The sequence below is a fragment of the Ips typographus genome, linkage group LG2 (genome assembly GCF_016097725.1).
Source record: "Ips typographus isolate SLU linkage group LG2, UJ_Ityp_2.0, whole genome shotgun sequence".
NCBI lineage: Eukaryota > Metazoa > Arthropoda > Insecta > Coleoptera > Curculionidae > Ips > Ips typographus.
In genome coordinates, this window is record NC_138423.1 from 3802536 (window position 1) to 3830340 (window position 27805).

Here is a 27805-nt window from a genome sequence, read left to right on the forward strand (position 1 = left end):
GGCAAATTTGAATCCATCATCGAATAGCTAGGAAAAAGTGGCAATGAAAAAATGCTTTTAGTTTTAGGATATCTCTTCAAATAAGGTTAGAAATAAATAAAAACAAAAAATCAAATTTTCAGTTTTTTTCGGATATCTTCGGAAGTACTCGGAAAATCAAAAATTTTAAAACAGCATTTGGTTGAGCTTTAAATTGCGCAACTTTGCCCCAATTTAAACTTTCTCGTATCTCTTATGGTTTCCGAGATCCCAATGGTGAGGGTCGAATTTGAATTACCCTGTATATTTGGAAAATAAATGTTACGAAAAATGTGGAATAGGGATATACTTTTTTGGGTTTTTAGGCTTACTTTTTAAACTAAAGGTAAGAATCCCTAGAGTAATATTAAAGTGACTTAAGTTCAAGATGTGTTTAGTCCTTTTTTGAAGCAACATGAATGTTATGACAATACATTTTTTTATGCCTAAATACTTCTATTTAGACTCACAATTGCTTCTTTAACATCTTATTCATTTCGTAGCTAAATTGGTTTTTAGTTTTAGGAAATTTACCGCGCGATTCTTGGGCATTCAAGAATCTCCCAAGTTTCCCAATATTTGAGGTTAGAAACAAGATTTAAAAAAAAAACGGTTTTTACTGGCCTATTTGAAAGCTATTTGGGTACTTTTTCATACAGAAAAAGTCATACCATTTGATTTTTTTTAGAATTTGTGTCATGGTGTCAAAACTGACCCACTGGTGGCAAAGAATTCAACTAATTCTTTTGGTTGATTCTTATTGCCCAAGGAATGCTCTGAAATTTGTTAAAATTGGTCAAACCGCTAAGAAGATACTGCAGGTTATTACGAAAACAATCGCCCACCATCTTTGTTTTTGAAATCTGAAATTTTTGTTTTACGATAATTCTAGATATACTGGTTCTCTTTAAAAATGTGACCATTTATAGCCAGTTATGCAAAATGTATAGTAAATGCAATTTTTAAATTTAAGGTGGTAGTTACAGCGATTACGCTCTCTGGTGGTAATTTTTAGAACTTTCCAGCAATTCTTCATGGCCAATGGGCTCATCCCCAGCGTTGCCAACTCCTGATTTGATTTGTTTTTATTTATTAATTTCAAAACTATAAAACTATGCTCTCAAGTTGCAAAAATCAGGGTTTAGGAACGTTTTCTTGTAGTATTTGATATAAACCGTGTTTCTGAGATTTATGACATTTATTTTGACAATTGTCACGTGGTCCTCCAGCTAAATAGTGTTCTAAAATCATATGACAACTGTCACTAACGTCAACACTGTCAAACTATGCTCTGAAGTTGCAAAAATCAGGGTTTAGGAACGTTTTCTTGCGGTATTTGATAATGAAACGTATTTTTGAGATTTATGACCGTTATTTTGACAATTGTCACATGACCGTCTAGCTGAATAGTGTTCTAAAATCACGTGACAACTGTCACTAACGTCAAAGCTATCAAACTATGCTCTCAAGTTGCAAAAATCAGGGTTTAGGAACGTTTTCTTGTAGTATTTGATATAAACCGTGTTTCTGAGATTTATGACAGTTATTTTGACAATTGTCACGTGGTCCTCCAGCTAAATAGTGTTCTAAAATCATGTGACAACTGTCATTAACGTCAACACTGTCAAACTATGCTCTGAAGTTGCAAAAATCAGGGTTTAGAAACGTTTTCTTGCAGTATTTGATAATGAAACGTGTTTTTGAGATTTATGACCGTTATTTTGACAATTGTCACATGACCGTCTAGCTAAATAGTGTTCCAAAATCACGTGACAACTGTCACTAACGTCAAAACTGTCAAACTATGCTCTAAAGTTGCAAAAATCAGGGTTTAGAAACGTGTTTTTATAGTATTTGATATAAAACGTGTTTTTGAGATTTATGACTGTTATTTTAACAATTGTCACATGACCATCTAGCTAAATAGTGTTCCGAAATCACGTGACAACTGTCACTAACGTCAAAACTGTCAAACTATGCTCTAAAGTTGCAAAAACTCGAGGTTTAGAAAAGTGTTCTTTTAGTATTTGATATAAAACGTGTTTTTGAGATTTATGACCGTTATTTTGACAATTGCCACATGACCGTCTAGCTAAATAGTGTTCCAAAATCACGTGACAACTGTCACTAACGTCAAAACTGTCAAACTATGCTCTAAAGTTGCAAAAATCAGGGTTTAGAAAAGTGTTCTTTTAGTATTTGATATAAAACGTGTTTTTGAGATTTATGACCGTTATTTTGACAATTACCACATGACCGTCTAGCTAAATAGTGTTACAAAATCACGTGACAACTGTCACTAACGTCAAAACTGTCAAACTATGCTCTAAAGTTGCAAAAATCAGGGTTTAGAAACGTGTTCTTGTAGTATTTGATATAAAACGTGTTTTTGAGATTTATGACCGTTATTTTGACAATTGCCACATGACCGTTTAGCTAAATAGTGTTCCAAAATCACGTGACAACTGTCACTAACGTCAAAACTGTCAAACTATGCTCTAAAGTTGCAAAAATCAGAGTTTAGAAACGTGTTCTTGTAGTATTTGATATAAAACGTGTTTTTGAGATTTATGACCGTTATTTTGACAATTGTCACGTGACCCTCTAGCTAAATAGTGTTCTACGATCAGGTGACAACTGCCACTAACTGTTAAACTATGCTCTAAAGTTGCAAAAATTAGGGTTTAGACACGTTTTCTTTTAGTATACGATATAAAGAGTGTTTTTGAGATTTATGATTTTGACAATGGTCATGTGACTGTTTAGCTAAATTATCCTTTAAAACCACGTGATCTAACGATTATTATTAAAAAAAATAAAAAATCCATACTTTTGAAGTATTTACGGTTTTTATATTATAGCAAGAATCAATGATTCAAATTTTTGACAACTATTAAAAGACACCCTGTATAATAATGTAAAATGAATGAATTTGTTTTGATCTACCGTTTTTTGACTGATGATTCTACCGTCATTAAATATTTTGACTTGGCAACATTGCCAATAATAACAAACCGAAACGGTATGAACTCAGCAGGAGTAGGAGTTCATCCTGGTCTGGTCTGAAGCCTGATCGTCATTGTTCTTCAAAAAAATCTATACGATAATTAATAATAGGTAATATAATACGATGAATGTCTGAACTGCCCCAATGTATTCAACAAATCTACCCCGAAAAAGAAAATACGTTTGGCAACACTGCTCATCCCACATAAAACTGCGTTGCAATGCAGATAAATCGGGAGGCTCAGTCTGAAATGTAGGAAATTGTAGTTAATTTACAAAAAAGAAGGGTTTTTGGTAATTTACAGGAGTTTGAAAATGCGTAAAGAAATTCAAATCGACGGTTTTGCCGCGTATATGACGTGGACGACTTTCAGCAGTTTTATTGGCTATGGATGTCTGATGGTTGGACGGAAGTCCGCAGAGTGCAATGTTGCCAAATAACACGTTTTATAGCACGACACGACAACTTTTTTATTTCACTGGAGAAAAAGTAGTTTGATGTCAATTTAATTTTTAAAAAACTGTAATCACTGAAATGTTTATAGAAATAAAGATCGTATTTTATCTAATTTGTCAAAATTAATTTGAATCGGTAAAAGTTTACAATCTGGCAACACGAAAGCGGGCCAAAAAAAGGCTGATGCGCAGAATTGGCTCCTCCTAACCTAACTAACCTAATTGGTTGAAAACCGTCTACGTCATACTTAGCGGGAGTTTTAAATGTTACTATGAAATTTAAATCTTTTTATTTAATTCTTGTTATGTTAGACTTAGTATTTTGTAAAATAATAAAATACGTACTTTTTTTGCGTTCTAACAATCATTTCTGAGATAGAAAAATAGACATTGTTATTTGGGTCCACCCGGTACAAAACGAATGAAAATATGGAAACTGCACGCAAATAGAGAAACTACAAAATGTGTCTAATCCGTAATTTTAGCACTTGAACTGATACGAGCTGTAAACACTAAAATAAAAAAGTTATTACTATCAAGCTGATAACAATGATAAGTTCGTATCGGTACCTTACTGTCGTTAATCATTGTTGCTGATGTTCTGTTATGAATTTAGACATGATTTGGAGTTGGATCAGTGTACGTCACTGATTTAGTGTCTTAATACCTGTGTTGTGAAAGGACTTTGATGATTTGCATCGCTTTGTGGACTTTAAGAGAAAATGGCTAATCCAGGATTAGTATTGGTAAGTGCAAGTTTACATAATTACGTATTATTAATTAATAATATGTGATAAAATAGTTTTTGGTGTTTGATGAAATAGTTTTTAACCACTCAGTTAGAATCTGTCTGCTAAAACAGAGTTAACTAAACCTATTTGTTCCTAAATCAATATTATAATCCATATCAAATTAAATAATAGCAAATCGTTTTGTATATACATTTTGCTAATGCTGGTTCTATCCTCAAGTATTTCTATTAATCACTTCTATTACTACAAGACTTTTAAACTAATCTTGCTTTGAAAGTTAAGCCAACAGTTTTAATAAAAGCAGAAAACCAGTTAATTAAACACTTGGAATATCACATAACGCAATCTATACTAAACAGGATTATCTCAATGGATTAGACAGTCCGATTTATGTATGACACAATGTTAATAAATAAAACAATTATGTTCTTTATGTATATGGTTTATTAGGGACATTTTTAAATGCATTCGTGATGGTGGAAAATCCAAACATTTATTAGTTTTTGCTCGAATTTTTGTGTAAATCTGTAATGGTTGAATTAAAACATACTTTTAACAATTACAGTGACTTGATTAGTAAGCGAAAATATGAATCGTCAGAGTTAATTAAATAAACGCATTAATATTGTTGACGTAATACTTAGATTGCAAAACGAAAGTGAATTTAGAAAAGTGGAATATGTATATTATTCACTGTGTAGACACAAGTAGGTACTCTAGAGTACTTCGGGTCAGTAGTAGGCAACAAAAGTTAGTGATTCTGTTAAGTACCAATCTGTCAGGTACTTATTTCTAAGTAGTGACAAAAGTGTTCACGTTTATGAAAATATTAATAACACAAGAAGACGTAGAAGTATACAACGAGTGTTTTTTGTACCTACGAATTTGGGTTCTTATTAGTCAGTAGTTATGAATAGAAAGTAAAGCCCGTTATGTGTGAGTAATGAACGAGTTTACTCACGGTTGACGGGTATTGTCGTTTTTTTATAAAGATTCGTGGAAAAACTGTAGTATTCTACTTTGTATTGCCAACTTGTCACTAGATGAAACTTTATATCCTTGCGAGTAATAACTGTCATTTTATGGTAGTTGATGATAATAATAATAATAATATATTCAGGGTTATTCAGGTTATTTGAGACTCAAGATTGTGACTGCTATTTAATAATGTTAAATATTTACCGGTAAAGAAAAGTAAAATTGGAAAAGTAGAATTCAGTGTGACTCTGTAAATTTCCTATTCAATAACCTGAAAAACACAACAAAATTTGGTACAATCAAGAAGAAAAGCGGTGTCAAAGTTTGAACTAACAGAAACACAGTTTGAAAGGACAGTCAGGGACAAAATCGACTGTAAAACCCACTTACAGTGAGAAAATGACTGTTTTAAGCACATTTTTGAAATCCTCACTAAATTTCCTATCGAGTAACCTGAAAAACACTACAAAATTTGGTACAGTCAGGAAGAAAAGCGCTGTCAAAGTTTGAACTGCCAGAAACACAGTATTTGTAATTTAACAACATAATTTTTTTAATTTACTGGCCACTTACCAGTCAAATTTTTATGGTAAAGTAAAATATTTACTTTACCGGTAATTTACCCATCACTACTATTTAGTTTTAAAAATATAGGTTGTAAAAATATAAAAAAATAACCAATCTATGACAACTGTCAAAATCCTCTCCATAAAGCTAAAAGTATTAAACTACAAAACTAACAAAATTCTTTCTAGAAGGCTGCAACAGTAGAAGACAAGCACGAAAAATGAAAAAGTCAGTTTGAGTTAGGTTATATGCATTTTATAGTTTCATGAGTGCAATTTGGACAGTTATTGTGCCTGTCCCTGAGTTAGTTTGGTCTATTATGACAACTGTCAAACTTCTCTCCATAAAGCTATAAAAGTAGTAAACTAGAACACATGGAACATAGCAAATTCAGTTTGGGTTAGGTTGAATGCATTTTATAGCTTTATGAATGCAATTTTGACAGTGCCTGTTCTTGACTTAGTTTGCTTTATTATAACTATCTCTATAAAACTAACAAAGTAGAACACATCAGGCATGTAAAATAGCAAAGTCAGTTTGGGTTAGGTTGAATGCATTTTATCGTTCCAACTGTTAAAATTTTCTCCTCAAAGCTGCGAAAATAGAAGACATACATTTGTGTATGCTGTAAAATCTCAAAAGTAAAATAAATTAAATAGCTGATTTCTGACTTTTTAATTTAATGTTCAATAAAAGGGTTTCTTAAATCGAAAAATGCCATGAAGGTGTTTTCGAAGATTGAAGCAGAAAAAACAAATTTTTCGATTTATTTTTTTAACTAGAACTTTGATTTACAATTTTTTCACTATTTAAATGTTACATACAACTTCCAAATTTTTCATAAAAATCATAATGGATTTTATTTTGAAATTTACAAAGAATTTCTATTTAAAACATGTACCTATCTCTGTATGCTGTACTGCTACTGATTTTGTATTAACAGCCGGCATAAAACACTTTTCTAACCTAAAATTCAAAAGATTAATCAAAGTGTTGCACATCATTTGAATCAGAAAACAAGGAGAGATTTTTTAAATGTTAAAACGGCATAAAATTGAACCAAATTAAGCAACTATGCCTTCATTGAACCAACTCTGTATCTCTTACCATTTTTGAGATCTCCATAAAAAAATAGTACGCTACTGATTCAGTAATTAATTTAATTTTGTTTATAATTCTTCGTTCAATTTTAAAGCTTTTTTGAGGTTTTTTCCTGTTTTTAATTAGATTTCAAAACGCTGTATTTCTTTAACGAATTGAAGTATGGCTTTTAGAGCAAACTGGCATTATCTTTGGATGAATAAAATTTCTCGCAATCATAAAAAAAACATCCTGTATAATTTCAGTAATATAATCAGATTATTAAGATTTTTCAACAATTTTTTTATTGAAATCCAGAGTCCAGAGAAATTTTAGTTATTGTTGAGATTTAGAACATACACAATTTGTATTGGGACGCTTTGTGTATTGTCCTGTCTTATTTTAAAATATACTTCTGTTAGGCTTTACACATATTTTTAGAATTCCATTTTAATTGGATAGCAAAATAAACCCGTAAGCTGGGACATGCAAATGCAGGACCTTTTTAGAAACCACTAAACTTCTGATATTGTCAGTATCAGGTTTTTTCATAATTTATGAGTCAAGAAGCATTGACACCCTAGATATATAGTATTTGACAGTGCAATCAGATATAATGATGGCCATAAAATAGTTCACAGTCATGTTAATCCTAAAATATTGCATTTATGTTTACTTCACAATATTAATTAGTCTTTTACGTTGAGAGACAATATTTACTACATTAATCGTATGGAAATTTGCAGGGAGATTACATCTGGGCTAAGCAAGTAACAAATGGGGAATTTGACATACCAATTGGGGGCAAACTGGTGGCGATTGAATCAAGCAGAGTTAAAATCCAAGACGATGATGGTGTCCAGCTCTATGTGTCCAACCAGCAAATACTTAAACTCATGCACGTCAGCTCGGAGAAAGGTGTGGATGATATGATCAATTTGGGCGATCTTCAAGAATATGCTATTTTGAGAAACTTGCATAAAAGATACAAGGAAAAAAAGATTTATGTAAGGGATTAACTTGATCATTCTAGAGTTTGAAAGATAGCAACGTACAACGCTTATTACTAGTTGTATTGATATATCGATTGTAAAATAATTATTATTGGTTTCTAGACTTACACAGGTACAATGTTGGTGGCGGTGAACCCGTACGAATTTTTACCTATTTATAATAATTCACTTATCAGTGAATACAAGGACAAGAGATTTGATGAATTGCCTCCCCATATCTTTGCAGTAGGTGACAATAGTTATAACGATATGAGGAAAACGAGAAAGGATCAATGTATTGTCATAAGGTAAATGGATAACTTCTAATAATTCTCTTGACAAAGTTGAAATCATTTTAAATAGATTTTAGTATTCTAGATAAATCATAATAATTATACAGGGTGGTCCAGTTTTAAGTGTCAATAATTCACCAGTTGATAGCCAATCAAAAAATAAGTTGACTTGCATTGCGTCATTTTTCTGAAAAACGTTTCCTAAGGAAGATACAGTCCTCCAAATTTCCATTTAAAAAATCGTTTTATAGTTTAAAACTGAACATCCAAGACTTGTGAAAGTCCAAATTTGTACTGAATAGTCTAAAAACTTTTTTACTAGGTACTAGGAATGGTCTTATGTTTCGCTTTCTCACACTGCCATCCTGGTTGAGTGTCTGAAACTGGCATTTAAGAACTAAAAATAGTCCGGAAATCAAGACAAAAATTGTATTGTGCATGAAACTCATTTTTTACTACTAAAAATAATATAAAAGTTGCCTTTTAATGCTAGAACTGACTTTACTAGGACTAAAGAGTCCAAAAGTATATTTTCAAGACTTTAATTGGTGTACAACTCAATTTTCTGGACTGGACAACAAGTCTAGAAGTAAATTAAATTTTCGGACTATTTTATTTCTAAAAATTAGTTCTCAAGACTATTATTGTAGCATTTGGTACCAAAATTTTTTACTTTTATTACTGAAGAGACTTGACTTTTGGAAATAGTCTTAAACCCGATTTTTCAGTCTTAAAAAGCACTAAAAACAGTCTTAATTTTTTAGAGATGCTACAATTTATTGCACCTATGAGTGTAGAAGTCAATTTAATAGTGAAGAAGCTTGAAATAACATTTTCAAGATTATGGTCAGTGGACAAACTGGCTTTTAGGCCTGATAAGTCAAAAACTTTGTAAAGATAGTCTTAAAACTCGATTTGAGGCACTGAAAACAGCCTTAAAACACTAAAAACAGTCTAGTTTATTAAGAAATACCCGAATTTTTAGCACTGAGGTGTCTAGAAGTCGATTTAATAGTGACAAAGCTTGGAATGCCATTTTAAGTCTATGAAGAATGTAAAAATTGTTTTTTAAGTTTGCTATGTCAATAACTTGGTAAAGATAGTCTTGAAACTCGATTTTCCAAACTGAAAGCAGTTTTGAAGCACTAAAAATAGTCCAGAATTCGAAGAAAATGAAAAGCAAAGTAAAAAGCACGAAAAGTTCGTTTTCAAGACAATTTTCATGAATGTTAATGTCCTGCATCTAAGACTATTTTCAAGACTAAAATATTGAAATTTGTCTTCAAATTATGAAAACTTACTTCAATTGCAAATTTTAAGCTTCTGATGTCACTTTTCATTAGTTCAGTTACATTTTGGGGTTCAAGTCAATTTTTAAGGTTTAAATGTATGAATTTGTAGTAACAAATTCTTGAAAAAGTAGTTTTTATGTCTACAAGTCAATTTTTAGTATTAAAGTCTCTCGATTTGCATGAAAACTGGTTACAAACACAATTTTTAAGCTTCTGAAATTTTTATCTTTTCTAATTCAATTTTCAAAACTAAAGTCTTTTAGTTTGTCTGGAAACTATGAAAACTGACTACAATAATATTTTTTAAACTTCTTAAGTGAATTTTCCGTTTCCAATTTTTAAGTTGGGTTGGGTTAGTTTTGGGTCTTTGACCTTAATAACGTGTAATAAAGTGCTTGTTCCAAATTTGATCAATATTGCTCCAACGGTCTGACAGTTATGACAAAAAAAAACGATTTTTTAAACAGACATTTGAAGGACTGTATTATCCTTAGGAAGCACTTTTCAGGAAAATGACATAATGAATGTCAACTTATTTTTTAATTGGCTATGGATTGGTGAATTATTGACATTTAAAACTGGACCACCCTGTAGATGTGACTAAAATCTGCAGTTATTATTATCAAAGCATCTAACATTTAAGTCTAAAGTAATAACGCTTGTTCTACAAGTAAAAATCAACTGAAATCACAGTGGTCTTATATTTTTATCTGTCGTTGTCTCCTTAAATATGAAGTTTAGTTACGGATTATTGATAGGATAATAAAGATAATACGTTATATCCCAAACAGTTTCAGTATTAATAGCGATTAATCACCTAACAATACATGTAATTTCTAGATACACAATACATTGAATGCTCATTACGCACATACATGTTTTTAGTAGTCTGATTGACATATCCATAAGTGGTTTACTTAAATACTTTTCTCTATGACTTTCAAATAATATGTTTATTCCAGGTGATTTTTAAATTGATAAATGGTATAATTTCTACATATAGGTCAGGGAGTTTCAAATTGGAAATCACTGCTGTTGGTCAATCAAATCATCCCTATTTTATTATGCAGCTTTCCAGGTTTCTCCTAGAGGCTAAATGATTTATAACGATCGTGTCGTATAGAAAGTATAGTCTTCTTCTCGCTATAATGGGTAGTAGTAGTAGTAATAATGCTGGGGGACCTTAAAAGGTCCGGCGACTAGGCCTTAAGGCCCTTCTCGCCATTTCCTCTCAAACCCTCACCACCTTACCACACCTAACCTACGCCACCCAGACGTCCCGTCTCCCTGAAGAAGGCAAGGATCCGTCTCCACTCCAAGGAAGACAATTCCCTGCAGGAGAGTGTGAAGGCCCCAAGAAAGCGCCTCCTGATAGACGACCAGCGATGGCAGTCTCCTAATAGGTGATACGATGTCTCCTCCGCCGTTCCACATTGTGAACAAACGAGGCTATCACCAATTCCTCATAGGAGCAAATGTCTGTTTAGGCCACAGTGGCCTGTCAGAACTGCAACCAGTGTCTTTAAGGCCCAGCTACTCCTTGATATCAACCATTTGGATTTTGCCTCGTTTTCGTTTACCTACTTCTGCTCTGCCACTTTGTTCAGGGCATCCCAGCATTCCTAAATCAGTCGGTTGCCCATCCTGGCACTACAAAGTGTCTTTAGGACAGCCTGACTGTCGGAGTAGATCTCGGTCACTCCTTCTCGTCCTTCTGTAGGTTTCTTCGAGGATTGCAAATAATTCCGCCTGAAAGATGAACGTCCACCGCTCCAGCAAAAAATATGCTCCCTTGTTGATGTCTTCTCGGTACACTACCGCCCCGGACCATCCCGTATTGGAAGACTTTGAGCCGTCGGTGAACCAGCTTTGCACCCCTTCTCAAGAAGTCACTGACCTACTATCCAAACTTTCCCTAGCTGGGATTTCTACCTTAAACTTCCTTTTGGACCTAAGTCTTTAAGACAGGTGCGACCACCTTTGCCCCCAGGATTGGAATATCCCTTGTATGTCCCTTGTGTGTTACTTGTAAGTCCTTGACGCAGGTGGTTGTCACGCCATGTAGAGCCGCATTCCATCCTCCGCAGCGGCCTCCCTGCGTATCCACAGAGGAGGTAACTCAGGAAGACCCAGAAGAACGTTTAATGCGAGTCTCGGTGTCGTCCTCATTGCGCCGATTATTGCCAGACAGGCTAGTCTTTGCAAACCCGCCAGTTTCCGGAACAATATAACCATCCGACCAGACCAAGGAACCATATAACAGTTCCTCGGCCTTATAACGGCCGTGTATAACCACCTCATAACGTGTGGTTTTAGGTTCCAGTTTTTTCCCAGAGCTCGGCGCAAATATCACTTAGTGACAGTGGTCTTTTGTATGACTTCGCTATAATGGGTACTATTCCCTCAAATGTTTCCAAACCACTAATATGTAATAACCATCATTATACGCTCGTTGGAGGGTATAATAGTAATTGATTGGTATCGCTATCTTATATATTTTAGAAAAACTTATTATTTTTAAACGGGAGTATAAATCATTAAACCGTTTATAAGTAATGTTACTACACTGCATTTAATATAAAATAATGGTTATAAATTACTTAACTTGTCAAAACCATTGGATATTAAAAAGAGAGATACTATCATATTTAACAGGTTATTCACATTACTTACGAAATACACGTCGTACTAGTTTTTGAATCATCAGGCCTGGACTAGCCATTTTACTGTAAATAAAATCCAGTGCAGTTAGATCGGGCGGGCGGGGAGCCGACTCTACTTAACCTACACAATTCACTCTTCACTGAAACGTTTACACAAAATGTGATTGTTCCGAACGAACCGAAATAAACGAACCACCCCATATATTTTCACTTTGTCTTTCAACGTACTTTTGAAGGTCCCAGTTCTTTTTGTGAATTTTTTGCAATACTTTATTACCTCGGCTTCTTGGAAGCACTATCTCCCATTTTTTTCTAAGTAACTCTTCATCAAGTATAGGGGACTCCCATAAAACCCAATATCCCTTCAATATTGTAGATTTAGCGGAAATCTCCTCCCACTTTCGTCTTTCACCAAGTTTGTTGCGTCGTTTTTCAAAGCTGTTCTTCTACAAGGCTTTCCAAACGCAGCCACTTTGAGCCGTTTGCAGTGGTTACAACCCTTTGAACAAGGTCATCTTAACACCGCGTTCGCTTTTCCATGCGAACGTCCCTTTATGTGTTCAATCTGGAAGTCATATTCTTGCAGCCGTTGTAGCCATTTGATCTTCCGGATTCTTGAGTTGGAACAGCCATTTCAGGGATGCATAATCGGTTATTCGGTTAGTTCCTTGGATCCTTCCTGGTTCCGCAATAATTTCTTTCTGGCTTTGATAGTGCCTTGCTGGCACTTGGTTTTGATACAAGACTCCCCCCATACCAGTGTTACTAGCATCTGCGTCAACAATAAATTCTTCACCAGGTGAAGACGGTCACTCTCCATGGCTTCTTGGCATGTTGGGGTCCATTTAAAAGGCTGATTATTCTCCGAATTTATGTAAAGATCTTGCTATATCAGGAAATCCACGAACAAACTTTCTGTAATACGAGCAGAATCCCAAAAAGCTTCTTAGTTCATGCTCATCCTTAGGTGGCTAGTTTCGTACTCCTTTGAGTGTGTGTGTGAGTGACGCGGGGGGCTCCTGCCATTGAAAAACTCATATATGGGCCCGTCACGTCCCGCCAGTAAGGGAGCTACAGCAGCCCAGTGTCCTTTATAAAAGCCACCAGGTTACTGGGGCATAAGTCCTTTATGTCTCTGGGCAACAGCATTGGCTGTCCCAGTATTCGCATACACGCGTAAGAGAAGGCAGAACAGCTCATAAGGATATGTCCTGAAGTTTCTTCATCTTCTAAGCATCCCCTACATTCGGGATCCTCAGCAACACCCATTAAAGACTGATGTGGTCTAAGGTGACAATGACCGTTCAATAAGCCTGTCACCGTTCTTAGATTGCTTCTGTCGAGTCTCAGTAGTTGTTTAGTTTTCAAAGCACTGGGGGCACTGGAGTTCCTGGCCAAGGTCCCCATGGAGCGTGTAGGAACATCAGAATGTCCTGGCACCCAGATGAGGTGGATGTTATTTTCCAACGAGAGTGTCTCGAGGATTGTTTTACATTACAGCACCAGCTGGGATCTTACCTTCTCGGCACTGAGTGCTTGGATGGCTGCCCTGCTATCTGAGCAGATATTAATATTCTGTCCAATTAGGGGACTGGACAATAGATTGCAAATACTTCTGCCTGGAAGACAGTGGCATGTTGTCCCAGAGCTGTGTCTTTTAATCTCTTCGGGTTTCACTTCAAGTTTACTCTCAGGAACTTCTTGAACATTTCTTCGATCCTTTGTAGGTGCTTTTCAAATGTTTTCCTCATGAGGATGATGTCATCTAAGTAGACAATACAGGATTTTCAGGTCAATCCTGAAAGTTGCAGAAAAAAATTAACTACACGATTTCTTTATTTGTGCAATTATTAGTATATGGCCATCTAGATAACATTGCTACTCACATTACCTTTTAGTTTGTATTGACTAAGAAAAGTTAAAATATAATTCCATCTTCTAGTGGAGAATCCGGAGCTGGAAAAACAGAAAGCACGAAACTAATATTACAGTACCTAGCCTCGACCAGTGGCCAACATTCCTGGATTGAGCAGCAGATATTGGAAGCCAATCCGATTCTGGAAGCTTTTGGAAACGCCAAAACTGTAAGAAACGACAATTCTTCGAGGTTTGGAAAGTATATTAACATAGATTTCAACACTCAAGGTAAATCTATGCGCAATTCTTCCAAATCCTCATTACTATTTATAATCATATTTGCAGGAGCAATTGAAGGAGCAAAAATTGAGCAGTATCTGTTAGAAAAAAGTAGAATAGTTGCTCAGAACGAAGGGGAACGCAACTATCACATTTTTTACAGCATGTTAGCTGGACTACCGAAAGAGGATAAGAAACATCTAGATCTCGGGGACGCAGAAGAATACCAATATTTAATAGGTATTATTAAATTTCTGCTAAAAACTTTGTGATTCCACTGTAAATGTTTATAGGAGGGAGAACTTTAAAATGTGATGGCCGAGACGAAGCCAAAGAGTTTACAGAAATCGCGGGGGCTTTTAAAGTTCTGAATTTCAGTAATCAGGAAGCCAATGACATATTCACTCTATTGTCTGCCATTCTACACTTAGGAAATTTGAAATTCAAGTCTGGCAAGTCTTCACATTCAGAAAGTTCTGAGGTGGCTGATCCAGGATTAACCGATCGAATTGCCAAACTATTAGGAGTCAGCAAAGTAGAATTATCTGAGGCCCTAACAAAACGAACAATTTACGCTCATGGTGATACTGTACGAATCTTATTTAAGCTTCTAAAACGCTTTACGAATTAATTATGATTGTATTTCCATTAGATCGTGTCCACCATGTCTAAAGAGCACGCCGCCGAATCAAGAAATGCATTCTCTAAAGGAATCTACGGGAAAATGTTTATTATGATAGTGAACAAAATAAACGAGGCAATTTTCAAACCCAGAATCCCGCATAAGAAGTCCATAGGAGTGTTAGATATTTTTGGGTTTGAAAATTTCAAAGTAAACAGCTTCGAGCAGTTATGTATTAACTATGCAAACGAAAATCTGCAACAGTTTTTCGTTCAACACATATTCAAACTCGAGCAACAATATTACACAAACGAAGGAATTAACTGGTCTAAAATCGAGTTCATAGACAACCAGGAAGCTTTAGATATGATCGGATTGAAGCCCATGAACGTACTTTCACTTATTGACGAGGAAACCAAGTTTCCAAAAGGAACGGACTTTTCAATGTTGACAAAATTACACGGTCAACATGGAAAGCATAACTTTTATTTAAAACCCAAGTCTGATATGACACCATCCTTTGGTATTCAACATTTTGCTGGTCCAGTATTTTACGATGTTCCAGGTATGTTTTTTACAATTAACACGTATACGGAAAAACAAAGTAAATTAGGATGACGTAATCAATTTTAAAATTTAGTACCAACATAACCAACAACAAAAAAATTGTATATTATTCAACGAGTATGTAATAATAGCTATTACTCACGAAGATGAAGTTTGCGACACAACCCGAAGGCGAGTATTGTACGTCACATTCGCTCTGCTCATGATACAATGTTGCCAGGTCTACCGTTTTTGTATATAATCTACCGTTTTTAATTACGTTATTGCAATTATGTTGGTTGTAAAACCTTTCATATACTTTTTCAATTTATTGAATAGAATAGAATAACAGTATTTGTTAATAAAACGTGTTTTTGAGATTTATGACAGTTATTTTGACAATTGTCACGTGACCGTCTAGCTAAATAGTGTTCTAAAAACACGTGACAACTGTCACTAACATCAAAATTGTCAAACCATACTCTAAAGTTGCAAAAATCAGGGTTTAGAAACGTTTTCTTGCAGTATTTGGTATAAAACGTGTTTCTGCGATTTATGACAGTTATTTTGACAATTGTCACCTGACCGTCTAACTAAATAGTGTTCTACAATCACGTGACAACTGCCACTAACGTCAAAACTGTCAAACCATGCTCTAAAGTTGCAAAAATCAGGGTTTAGAAACGTTTTCTTGCAGTATTTGGTATAAAACGTCTTTCTGAGAGATTTATGACAGGTATTTGGCAAGTATCACGTGACTGTTTAGCTAAATAGTGTTCTAAAATCACGTGACAACTGTCACTAACGTCAAAACTGTCAAACCATGCTCTAAAGTTGCAAAAATCAGGATTTGGAAACGTTTTTTTGCAGTATTTGGTATAAAACGTCTTTCTGAGATTTATGACAGTTATTTTGACAATTATCACGTGACCGTTTAGCTAAATAGTGTTCTAAAATCACGTGACAACTGTCACTAACGTCAAAACTCTCAAACCATGCTCTTAAGTTGCAAAAATCCGGGTTTAGAAACGTTTTCTTGTGGTACTTGACATAAAACGTACTTTTGGGATTTATGACAGTTATTTTGACAATTGTCACGTGACCGTCTAGCGAAATAGTGTTCTACGATCACGTGACAACTGTAACTAACGTCAGAACTGTCAAGATATGCTCTAAAGTTGCAAAAATCAGGGTTTAGAAACCTTTTTTTGCAGTATTTGGTATAAAACGTGTTTCTGAGATGTATGACAGTTATTTTGACAATTGTCACGGGGCCGTCTAGCTAAATAGTGTTCTAAAATCACGTGACAACTGTCACTAACGTTAAAACTGTCAAACTATGCTCTAAAGTTGCAAAAATCGGGGTTTAGTAACGTTTTCTTGTAGTATTTGATATAAAACGTGTTTTTGAGATTTATGACAGTTATTTTAAAAATTGTCACGTGACCGTTTAGCTAAATAGTGTTCTACGATCACGTGACAACGGTAACTAACGTCAAAACTGTCAAACTATGCTCTAAACTTGCAAAAATCAGGGTTTAGAAACGTTTTCGTTTACTATTCGATATAAAGAGTGTTTTCGAGATTTATGATTTTGACAATGGTCACGTGACTGTTTATCTAAATTATATTTTTTGACTGATTATGCTACCGTCAATAAATATTTTGACTTGGCAACATTGCTCATGAAAATGTTTAGAAAAAATCCAGGTTTTCATAAAACTGAAATAACCAAACAAAAAAATGGCAAAAAACACACTCAACTGATATGAAACACAATTTGGCTCATAATTTGGGTATTTGGGCAGTTACAGACCTGAAACTTTCATCACTGAGTGTTGTAAATTGAACTTCAAAACCAGGGCCGTATTAGAAGTTTATTTAAAAATTCTGGTTTTCGTTAAACTAGAATAAACCAAACAGGAATTAGCAAAAACACACTCAACTGACATGAAACACACAATTTGGCCCATAATTTGGGTATTTGGGCAGTTACAGAACTGAAACTTTCACTTGGTCTGGTAAATTGAACCTCAAAACCAGGTCCCTACTAGAATTTTTATAAAAAATGTGCTAGTTTTCGTTAAACTAGAATAACCAAACAGAAATTAGCAAAAACACACTCAACTGACATGAAACACACAATTTGGCCCATAACTTGGGTATTTAGGGAGGTACCGACCTGAAACTTACACTGGAAGCTAGTAAATTGAACGTCAAAACCAGGACTGTACTGGAACATTTTTATAAATAATCCTGGTATTTATAAAACTGGAATAAGTAATCAAAAATAAGCAGAAAACACAATCATCTGGCATGAATCACAATTTGACCCATAATTTGGGTATTTGGGGAGTTACGGACCTGAAACTTACACTGGGGGCCTGTAAATTGAACGTAAAAATCAGGGCCGTACTGCAATTTTTTTTATAAAAATTTTGGTTTTTTTTAAACTGGAATAACCAAACAAAAAATACCAGAAAACACACTCAATCGACATGAGACACCATTTGGTCCATAATTTGGGTATTTGGGCAGTTACAGACCTGAAACTTTCACTGGGGGCTAGTAAATTGAACGTCAAAACCAGGACTGTACTGGAACATTTTTATAAATAATCCTGGTATTTATGAAACTGGAATAAGTAAACAAAAATAAGCAGAAAACACACTCATCTGGCATGAATCACAATTTGGCTCATAATTTGGGTATTTGGGCAGTTACAGACCTGAAACTTTCACTTGGTCAAATTGAACTTCAAAATCAGGTCCCTACTAGAATTTTTATAAAAAATGTGCTAGTTTTCGTTAAACTAGAATAACCAAACAGAAATTAGCAAAAACACACTCATCTGACATGAAACTTAATTTGACCCCCAATGGCCCCAATTTGGGTATTTGGGCAGTTACAGACCTGAAACTTTCACTGGGGGCTAGTAAATTGAACGGCAAAACCAGGACTGTACTGGAACATTTTTATAATGAATGAAACTGGAATAAGTAAACAAAAATAAGCAGAAAACACACTCATCTGGCATGAAACACAATTTGACTCATAATTTGGGTATTTGGGGAGTTACGGACCTGAAACTTTCAGTGGGGGCGTGTAAATTGAACGTAAAAATCAGGGCCGTACTGCAATTTTTTTAGAAAAGTTTTGGTTTTTCTTAAACTAGAATAACCAAACAAAAAATACCAGAAAATACACTCAATCGACATGAGACACCATTTGGTCCATAATTGGGGTATTTGGGCAGCTAGGTCCTGAAAGTTTCTTTGAAGGCACTAAATGTATTTTTTGTTTTTTTTTCGACTCTCTGTATACATACGCTCAATCGAATTGCAGTTTGCAGGAGATGAAAGAGCAGTTCAAGGCGATTATTTTGCGGTTGCTAAAACCCAAAAAATACTGAATTTTGATGCAATTTTCAAATAAAAAGAGATACAATACAGAAATTTAGCAAAAGACCAAAATCGTTCATAATTGCTTTCTGCACCCACTAACTAGGTTCAAACCAGTCCCATCTAATTAGAATGAAGTAAACTGTTGTTTTTGTTTGTTTTTTTGGACATCCTGTATATGTTTATTTGTGGCGCGGTTTGCAAGAGGTGAAAGGGCACAAGACTCACATTTTGAGATATTTACGTCCACTGAAACCCTTGAAATGGCGGAGATAAGGAATTGTCAAAACTTTGCTCGATCTCTAAAACAATTAGAGATATTAAAGTTCGGCAAGAGCCCAAACAATGACATTTCTACAAGGTTGCCAAACTAATAATTATTTTAATATAGCATGGAGTTATAGCAATAGTTGTCCTTTTATTGGAGGACTTTACCACGTTTGATCCTGTATATCTTATATCAACCACAACATTTATCTGCCATATTATATGACTACACTGCACACTTTGGCAACAACAACATTTTTTACTGTGACGTAATCCTACTTTACTTTTCCCTTTAGTAGTAAAGCTGCAACTATCAAACTAAGATGTGTTGTAGGTTTCTTGGATAAAAATAGAGATACTTTCAGCCAGGATTTAAAGAACTTGATAGGCAAAACCCAAAATGTGATGCTCAAAGATATATTCAAGGATGACTTGAATACCGAAACCAATGGAAAGAAAATGTTAACTTTATCGTCTCAATTCAAAACTTCTTTAGAGCTTTTAATGAAAACTTTAGGGTCTTGCCACCCATTTTTTGTTAGGTGTATAAAACCTAATGAAGTTAAAAAGCCTCAGGTGATTTAATTAGATTTCTATGGTTTTCTTTTTGCTTTAACTGTAAAGTTTTTAGATATTTGATCGAGCTCTTTGCTGCAGACAACTCAGGTATTCTGGTATGATGGAGACTGCAAAAATTCGTCAGTCCGGTTATCCCATTAGGTATTCATATCCAGAGTTCGTGGATAGATTCCGTTACTTAGGTAAATTGCTTTTAGTTCAATTTCCGTTACCTTACACCTTTATTCCAGGTAAAGCAATTCCACCCTCTCATAAAGGTGACTGTAAGGAATCGACCAAAAAAATTTGTGACGAAGTTTTTAAAAACGACGAAGACTATCAAATGGGTAATACCAAACTATTCTTGAAACACGTTGACAATGAAATACTGGAATCTCTAAGATCGCAGATTTTAGCAAAGTAAACGCTTAATGTAAATAAGTTTCAACAATTTTCATAATGACGAGTTGTAGATATATTCTGGTGCTGCAAAAGGCTATCAGAGGATGGATTTTTAGAAGACGTTACTTGAAATTGAAAGCTGCGGCTGTGGTGTTCCAAAAACATTTCCGAGCTAGAGGATATCGAAGTAGATACTTAAAGATTAAAAATGGATATCAAAGGTTACAAGTAAGAATATGGTTTGACAAAAAAGAAGGACAAAACGCTAACTTTTAAACGTTAATTCAGTCAAAACTACGATCCAGACAACTGGCTTTTGAGTATCAGTCAAGACGTACACGTATTATCGGCATCCAAGCATTGTGCCGAGGATATCTCACCCGTACAAAAGGACAGTTTGGTCGAATTTACGCAATTGTTCACCAGCAAAAACTCGATGAAGCCGAGTTTAAAAAGCAAAGAAAACAAAACGCGTCTGAAGAGGCTGAAAGGCTGAAGAGGAGAAGATTGGCCGAAGCTAGCGAGACTTATAAGGAAGAAATGAGGAGACAGGAAGAGGAAAACGCTGAGGTAAAATAATTTGAATTGAATGTTTTCAAGTAGTTACCGATTGGTTTTATATTGATAGGCGGTAAGGCAAGTAGAAGAAGCGTTCTCTATTATTAGTGATGGTGACTTGGCGGAGCCTCATCCAGCAGATGGAAAAGAAACTCCCAGTTTAAGCGTAAGTTTAGTTCTTCTACTTGAGATAATGTTTAAAACAGTTGGAATTTCCGAGTGGCACTCTCTAACAAATCATCTCAATCTGAAAAAACTTTTGATTACTTCATCTTTGTTGTCATTGATGTTGTATTTTCGAATTGTCTTCTTTGCGCGTTTTATAAATGATTTTCTCCTCTGCATTGAGGTGATCTACAGGGTGGTCCAGTTTTAAATGTCAGTAATTCACCAATCGATAGTCCATCAAAAAATAAGTTGACATGCACTATGTCATTTTCCTGAAGAACGCTTCCTAAGGAAGACACAAATCTCCAAAGTTATATATTAGCTTGTCTGTAATGTTATTCAAAATTGACAAAAATGTCTAATTGGGTTATTGTGTTTTTTACTTTAAAATGGTTCAAAACGAGTCAAATCTGGTCATCTGTGAAGTTTACGAGTTCATTTTTGACACTGAATATTAGTAAATAGTCAAAAAACAGGATTTTTGGACTAATGTTTACTGGCGTTCAATTTTTTTGACTATAGGTAGTGTACAACTGATTATTCAATTCAAACGTTTTTTTATTTAATTAAACATTTTGGACTAATTTAATTCTAAAAATTAGCGTTTAGAACTAATATCGTAGAATTTTTAATGACAAATTTGTTTACTTTCATCAATGAAGAGTCTGAAACTTTACTTTTACTATAAAAATAGTTTAAAATTTGATTTTTCACTCTTAAATCACAGTGAACAGTTTAGAAGTCAATTTAATACTGACAAAGCGTGAAGTGGCATGTTTAAGCCTATGGAAAATGTTAAAATAGTTTTTTAAGTCTGCTATGTCAAAAACTTGGTAAAGATAACCCTTATAGGTACTTAATTTTTCAAGCTGAAAGCAGTTTTAAAGCCCTAAAAATAGTCCAGAGTTCCATAAAAATGAAAAGCAAAGTTAAAAAACTTGAAAAGTTAGTCTACAAGTCAATTTTCATGAATCTAATGTCAATATTCTGTATTTAAGACTATTTTCAAGATTAAAATATTGAAATGTATTTTCAAATTATGAAAACTTACTTTAAGTGCAAATTTTAAGCTTTTTATGTCACTTTTCATTGGTTCAGAGTCACTTTTTGGTGTCCAAGTCAATTTTCAAAGTTGAAATGTGTGAATTTGTAGTCAAAAATTCTAGAGAAGTAGTTTTTCATGGCTACAAGTCAATTTTTACTACTAAAGTTTTTCAACTTATCTGAAAACTATAACGACCGACTACAAAGACTTTTTAAGCCTCTCAAGTAAATTTTCATAGTTTCCAAGTCAATTGCCAAAGCTAAAGTCTTTCAATTTGTCTGAAAACTGGTTACAAAGACAATTTTTAAGCCTCTCAAGTCAATTTTCACCGTTTCAAAGTAAATTTACTGGTTTCTAAGTCAATTTTCAAAACTAAAGTCTTTCAATTTGTTTGGAAACTATGAAAACTATGTCCAAAGACGTTTTTTAAGCTTCTTAAGTGAATTTTCACTGTTTTCAAGAAAACTTTTAAGTTGGGTTGGGTTTGTTTTGAACGTATTAACTAAATTATCTCTAAACAAAGTTTCAAATCAGAATTTTGTAAGAGATACTTATTTTGTAAATTGAACTGAGAGAGATGAGTATTAATTGCACATATATTTGTTATAAATTTGATTAAAATATTGCTCCAGCGGCTGACAGTTATGACAAGTAACTGATTTTTTAAACTAAACTTTTATGGACTGTATATTTTCCTTGGGAAGCATTTTTCAGGAAACTGACATTTATGTATGTTAACTTATTTTTTGATGGGCTATCGAATGGTGAATTATTGACATTTAAAACTGGACCACCCTGTATATTGCCCTTTAGTACCTTCTTTATGTCTGGCTAACTCGAACTAATTGTTGGCTAATTTATGTTTAACACGTTTGTTTACACAGTAGGTATACATAGAAAATTATACAAATCTATCGACCCCCCCTCGATGCAAAAAGCTATGCGGCAGACACTTTCCCATTTCACTTTGATTATGGGAGATTTTAACGCCAAATTAGGCCACAAACAAGACGACAGTGAAACATCACTGGGAAGTCATGGGTTGGGGACAAGAAATGATAGAGGACAAGTATTGTTTGACTTCCTACAACAAAACAACTTTTATGCAATGAATAGCTTTTTCAAAAAGGCCCCCCAGAGAAAATGGACTTGAGAATGCTGACAAATGAAGAGGATATAGGCATTGAGGAGACAAACAAACAAATAATAACAACAATGAAAGAAGCGGAAAACAAGTGCAAGCAATCGCTTGGAGTTGGAAAGGAGAAGTTGAGTGATAGTACTAAGAAGTTGAACACATCAAAACAATGCCACTCAGCTAAGAGAAATCAACAATGAAATATCAAAGGCTATCCGAAGAGATGTAAGCCTACACAAAGCAGAGGAAATAACTAGAGTGACAGAGGAAAACAGGGGAATGAAAGTGCTTAGGAAAAAATTGTAACAAAAATTGTAACAAATTGTAACAATTAAGTAAGATAATTGACAAAAAGAATGGACAAACCACCACAAATAAGCGAGACATCCTGCTAATCGTGAGAATCTTCTATGCGGAGCTCTATAAGAAAACTACAACAGCAGAATTTGGCATGGGCATTCCCGTGATACAAAACCAGGGATCAGAAAGACATGAAGAACATTAGCACCGAAAATATAAAACTAGGAGGATAAGCTCTTCTGAAAACACTGTGTAAGCTATATACAGCGCTTGTTTAAGAAACTCCATAACGCCTGATCAATGGAATAAGTCCGTCATAATTAGACTCCGGATTAAAAAGCACTAAAGTCGTGAAAAAAAGCGCTTAAAAAGCAAAATTATTTTCTTCAAAAAAGCATAAAAATCTGTAAAAATGCACAAAACTCTTTCAGAGATGCAAATTTTTTTTAAGTTTTACTTCTACACATTTTTTTGAAGATTTCAAATTGCTTTAGAAGTATACGGAAGATTTTAGACTGTTTTGAAACAAAAGGTTTTTGAACTACTTGAGAGCATTTGGAAGGTTTTTGTACTGTTTAAACAGCATATTGTGGGTTCTGGAATGTTTTAGAGGCATTTGGAATCTCTTACACGGTTCACAAAATTTTTTGGAAGCTTCTAAACTGCTTTAATATCTTCTGGGAGCTTCTAGATTAGTTGAAAAGGGTTTGGAATCTTTTAGACTGTTCTAAATGATTTTGAAAGCGTCTAGACTGTCTTCAAACGCTTCCTACTGCTTTAGAAGCATTTTGGAGTTTCTGTAGTGTTTTAAAACCTTTTTAGACTACTTTAGGAGCATTGAAGGTTCTGGACTGCTTTTAAAACATGTGAATTTGAACTTTTGGAAGCTTTTAAACTGCTCTAGAAGCATACGGAAGCTTTTAGACTGCCTTGAAATTTTTTGAGAGCTTCTAGACTAGTTGAAGATTATTTGGAAGCCTTTAGCGTGTTTTAAAAGCTTTTGGAAGCTTCTAGACTGTTTTGAAAGACTTCCTACTGCTTTAGAAGCATTTTGGAGTTTCTGTAGTGTTTTGAAATCTTTCTAGACTGCTTTAGGAGCATTGATGGTTCTGGACTGCTTTTAAAACATGTGAATTTGAACTTTTGGAAGCTTTTAAACTGCTCTAGAAGCATACGGAAGCTTTTAGACTGCCTTGAAATTTTTTGAGAGCTTCTAGACTAGTTAAAGATTATTTGGAAGGCTTTAGACATATTTTGCAGTTTCTGTAGTGTTTTAAAACCTTTTTAGACTACTTTAGAGGCATTTGAAAGGTATTTGGGCAGTTTAAAGAGCCTTGAAGGTTTTGGACAGCCTTTAAGACATTTTAAACCTTGTATTAGACGGTTTCAGGAACTTTTGGAAGCTGTTAAACTGCTTTAGAAGCCTACGGAAGCTTTTGAGAGTTTTTAGATAAATTGAAAGCATTTGGAAGCTTTTAGACTGTTCTAGGCTGCTTTGTAAGTGTTATATAAGGGGGTTAGGTTAGGTTAGGTTAGGTTAAATTTTTTAAATTGATACTTCATTTGCAACATGTTTTTGTCGTTTCAAATATCTCAATATAGCAATTTTTTTCAAAGCAGTTATTAGTTTAGTTTATTTTTAAAAACTTGAAAAGCTTGTTTTGTAAAAAACTAGTTAAATCATGCAAAAATAGCAGTAAATAAGCACAAAAAACTGAAATAAGCACAAAACGAAGAAAAAAGCAAAAAAAGCATCAACAAAGTCTGTCAAATGACGCGTTTTTGCATAAATCGTTCACATTAGATGTCAAAGGTTGGTTGCTTTTATTATTTACAAAAAGCAAAATTTCTAGAAATCCGGACTCTAGTCATAATACTTTTACACAAGAAAGGAGATATAGCCCAAATAGAAAACTACACACCAATTAGTCTGCTATCGCAGATATATAAGCTGTTTATGAGAATAATCACCAAAAGGCTGACAGCTAAACTCGATCTTTACCAACCTTATTGAGCAGGCAGGATGTCGTAAGGGCTATGGCACAAATGATCATCTTTTTTGTAGACTATGAAAAAGATTTTGAAATAGACCACCATAACATGCTTAGTGTCCTCGCTGATTGCAGAATCGACCATCGCTAAATCGACATCATTAAGCAACACAAGAACGCAAATGCTGTCATTAAACTTCATGAAGATACTCTTAGCTTCCAAATAGAGAGAGGCAAGGGGAGGTCATCTCCCCCAAATTATTTATCAACCTTTTAGAGTGCATATTCAAACGCACAAACATCGAGAACCTCAGCATCAACATTAATGGTAAAAAAACTTCACCTTCGCTTTGCCGATGACCTGATACTAATTACAAATGATCTCAAAGCCTAGCATCCAGAGAGGCTGGGCTGAAAATCAATATAGGCAAAAGAAAGTTCATGACAAATCTGCAAGTATACTCCTACAAATACTTAGGCCACGAGATTCGATTGGGAAGGGATAATCAAGCCTGCGAAATTGGCTGAAGAATATGTCTTACATGGGCAGCCTTTGGAAGATTGAGCTACATCTTAAGAAACACTGACTCTAACAAAGAACATCGCGAATAAAATAAGAGTAGCGCAAAGAAGCATGGAAAGAATAATGTTTATCCCTGAGAGATAGAGTTCCAAACAAAGAGGTGAGAAGGAGAAGTGCCAACAGATGCCATCACAAGAGTATCGACTCTAAAATGGAACTGGGCGGGTCACCTATAGCGAGACCACGCCTTCCGCAGCAGAGGCAGACCGCCCACTTGTTGGTCAGATGATCTGGAGCGCATCCATACCAACTGATGGTTAAATGCAGCACAGGATAGAGGGAGATGGAAATCTTTACAGGAGGCTTATGTCCAGCAGTGGACGAACGTATAGCTGATAGTGATGATGATGATGACGTTTGTTTGTGATTATGAAGAATTGTCAGTGATTTTGGATGGGGCTGTGGTTACTTCAGAAAATTGATAATCTGGACAATTCTTGAATAACTTCTGCACTGTGATTGGCAACTTCTTTCTCTGTGTTTGCTGAACTTTTTGGAGCTACCTCGGCAACTTTTTCTACAACATCAGTAGTTTCGTGGTCAATTTGACTATATTTTTTAGCATCTTTATCTGGGCTCTCACTTTTAGCTACTTTCTTCCTAGACCTAACGTTTATGCTTGTTATACTTTGACGCGAGAGTTGGAATTGCAACCTTATTGACCTGAGTAGTTTAAGTAATTGATTTAGGCTTCAACACCAAAAAACTGTTCATTTTAGTGGCAACATGTTTAATCATCTATTTTACATACCTACCTTCCATAGGTTTCGATGTTCTTTATAGATGCCTTTCATTTGGGTGTTGAGGATGGCTAAGTCGATCTTTCTTAGCAGGAGCACTGATTTTTGTAAGAATTCTATAGAATCTTCTTTAGAAATTCTTTACAAACTGCTACGTTAGTGGCGAGTAACGGCTATGATCTCGTCTTCTATTTGTACTGCCGTTTTTCTTTGTAAAGCTTCCTGCACTGTTCTCAGGCTCTTTTTCTGAATGTGAGTGTGTTTGGAGCCTTTCTTTGGGCTTTTCTCTTCTTAATCTACATTTTTCTTCAGAACGTCACTTCTCTGTTTCCATCTGATATGTCAAACTAACATAGTTGTTTGGTCATCAACACATATACAGGTCTAGTACCTCAAGCATGGGAATTCCAGTTAATAAGGAGATATGAGATCGGTTAAATTAAGGCAAAAATCAGCAATATGGAGCCCAACAACGTGCTGTTTTGAAATGTCAAAAGTTCTGACTGAAAAAAAATGTTTGGTTGAGAGGAGTTACTCATTTATTTTTCGGACTTCTGTCTCACTAAAATTAAAACAGTCCGGATATCAAGACTAAAAGCAAAGTAAAAAAACTTAAAAAGTTAGTCTTCAAGTCAGTCTTCATGAATCTAATGGCAATATCCTGTATAATAATATATCTGTATTTAAGACTATTTTGTGTGTGTGTTTCAAATTATGAAAACTTATTTCCAATGCAAATTTTAAGCTTTTTTGGTGTGCAAGTCAATTTTCAAGGCTTAAATGTGTGAATTTGTTGTCAAAAATTCTAGAGAAAGTAGTTTTTCATGTCTACAAGTCAATTTTCAATACTAAAGTTTTTCAACTTAAAGTGTTTTAATTTGTCTGAATACTATGAAAACTGGTTACAAACCTCTCAAACCAATTTTCACCGTTACAAAGTAAATTTACTGGTTTCTAAGTCAGTTTGCAAAACTATTGTCTTTCAATTTGTCTGGAAACCATGAAAACTGGCTACAAAGGCATTTTTTAACCTTCTTAAGTCAATTTTCACCGTTTCCAAGACAATTTTTAAGTTGGGTTAGGTTGGTTTTGGATCTTTGAACGTAGTAACTCAATTATCTCGTAAACGAAGTTTCAAAACAGTCAAAAGTGAGGATTGTGGAAATTAAAAAAAAGGTAAAGATGGCGTCCAGCATCTTGATCAGAAGAGTTATATGAAACCTTGTTGAAGGCCTTAAAAACATCCAACAAGG

The 27805-nt window shown here is 34.6% G+C and overlaps 1 protein-coding gene across 1 annotated transcript in view; it reads left to right on the forward strand.

The window, feature by feature from the left end:
• The first annotated feature begins 4058 nt into the window (after positions 1–4058).
• The window catches only part of LOC145725381 (myosin-VIIa-like), a 51803-nt gene continuing 28056 nt past the window's right edge, over positions 4059–27805 (forward strand). Inside the window, exons 1-13 of the mRNA XM_081974121.1 lie at positions 4059–4226; positions 7604–7864; positions 7973–8157; positions 14040–14242; positions 14300–14473; positions 14527–14822; positions 14886–15420; positions 19404–19645; positions 19701–19830; positions 19879–20047; positions 20101–20257; positions 20318–20599; positions 20658–20753. Of these exons, the coding sequence (XP_081830247.1) occupies positions 4203–4226; positions 7604–7864; positions 7973–8157; positions 14040–14242; positions 14300–14473; positions 14527–14822; positions 14886–15420; positions 19404–19645; positions 19701–19830; positions 19879–20047; positions 20101–20257; positions 20318–20599; positions 20658–20753 (2754 nt within the window). The 5' untranslated portion in view covers positions 4059–4202. The remainder of the gene's footprint in view (positions 4227–7603; positions 7865–7972; positions 8158–14039; positions 14243–14299; positions 14474–14526; positions 14823–14885; positions 15421–19403; positions 19646–19700; positions 19831–19878; positions 20048–20100; positions 20258–20317; positions 20600–20657; positions 20754–27805) is intronic.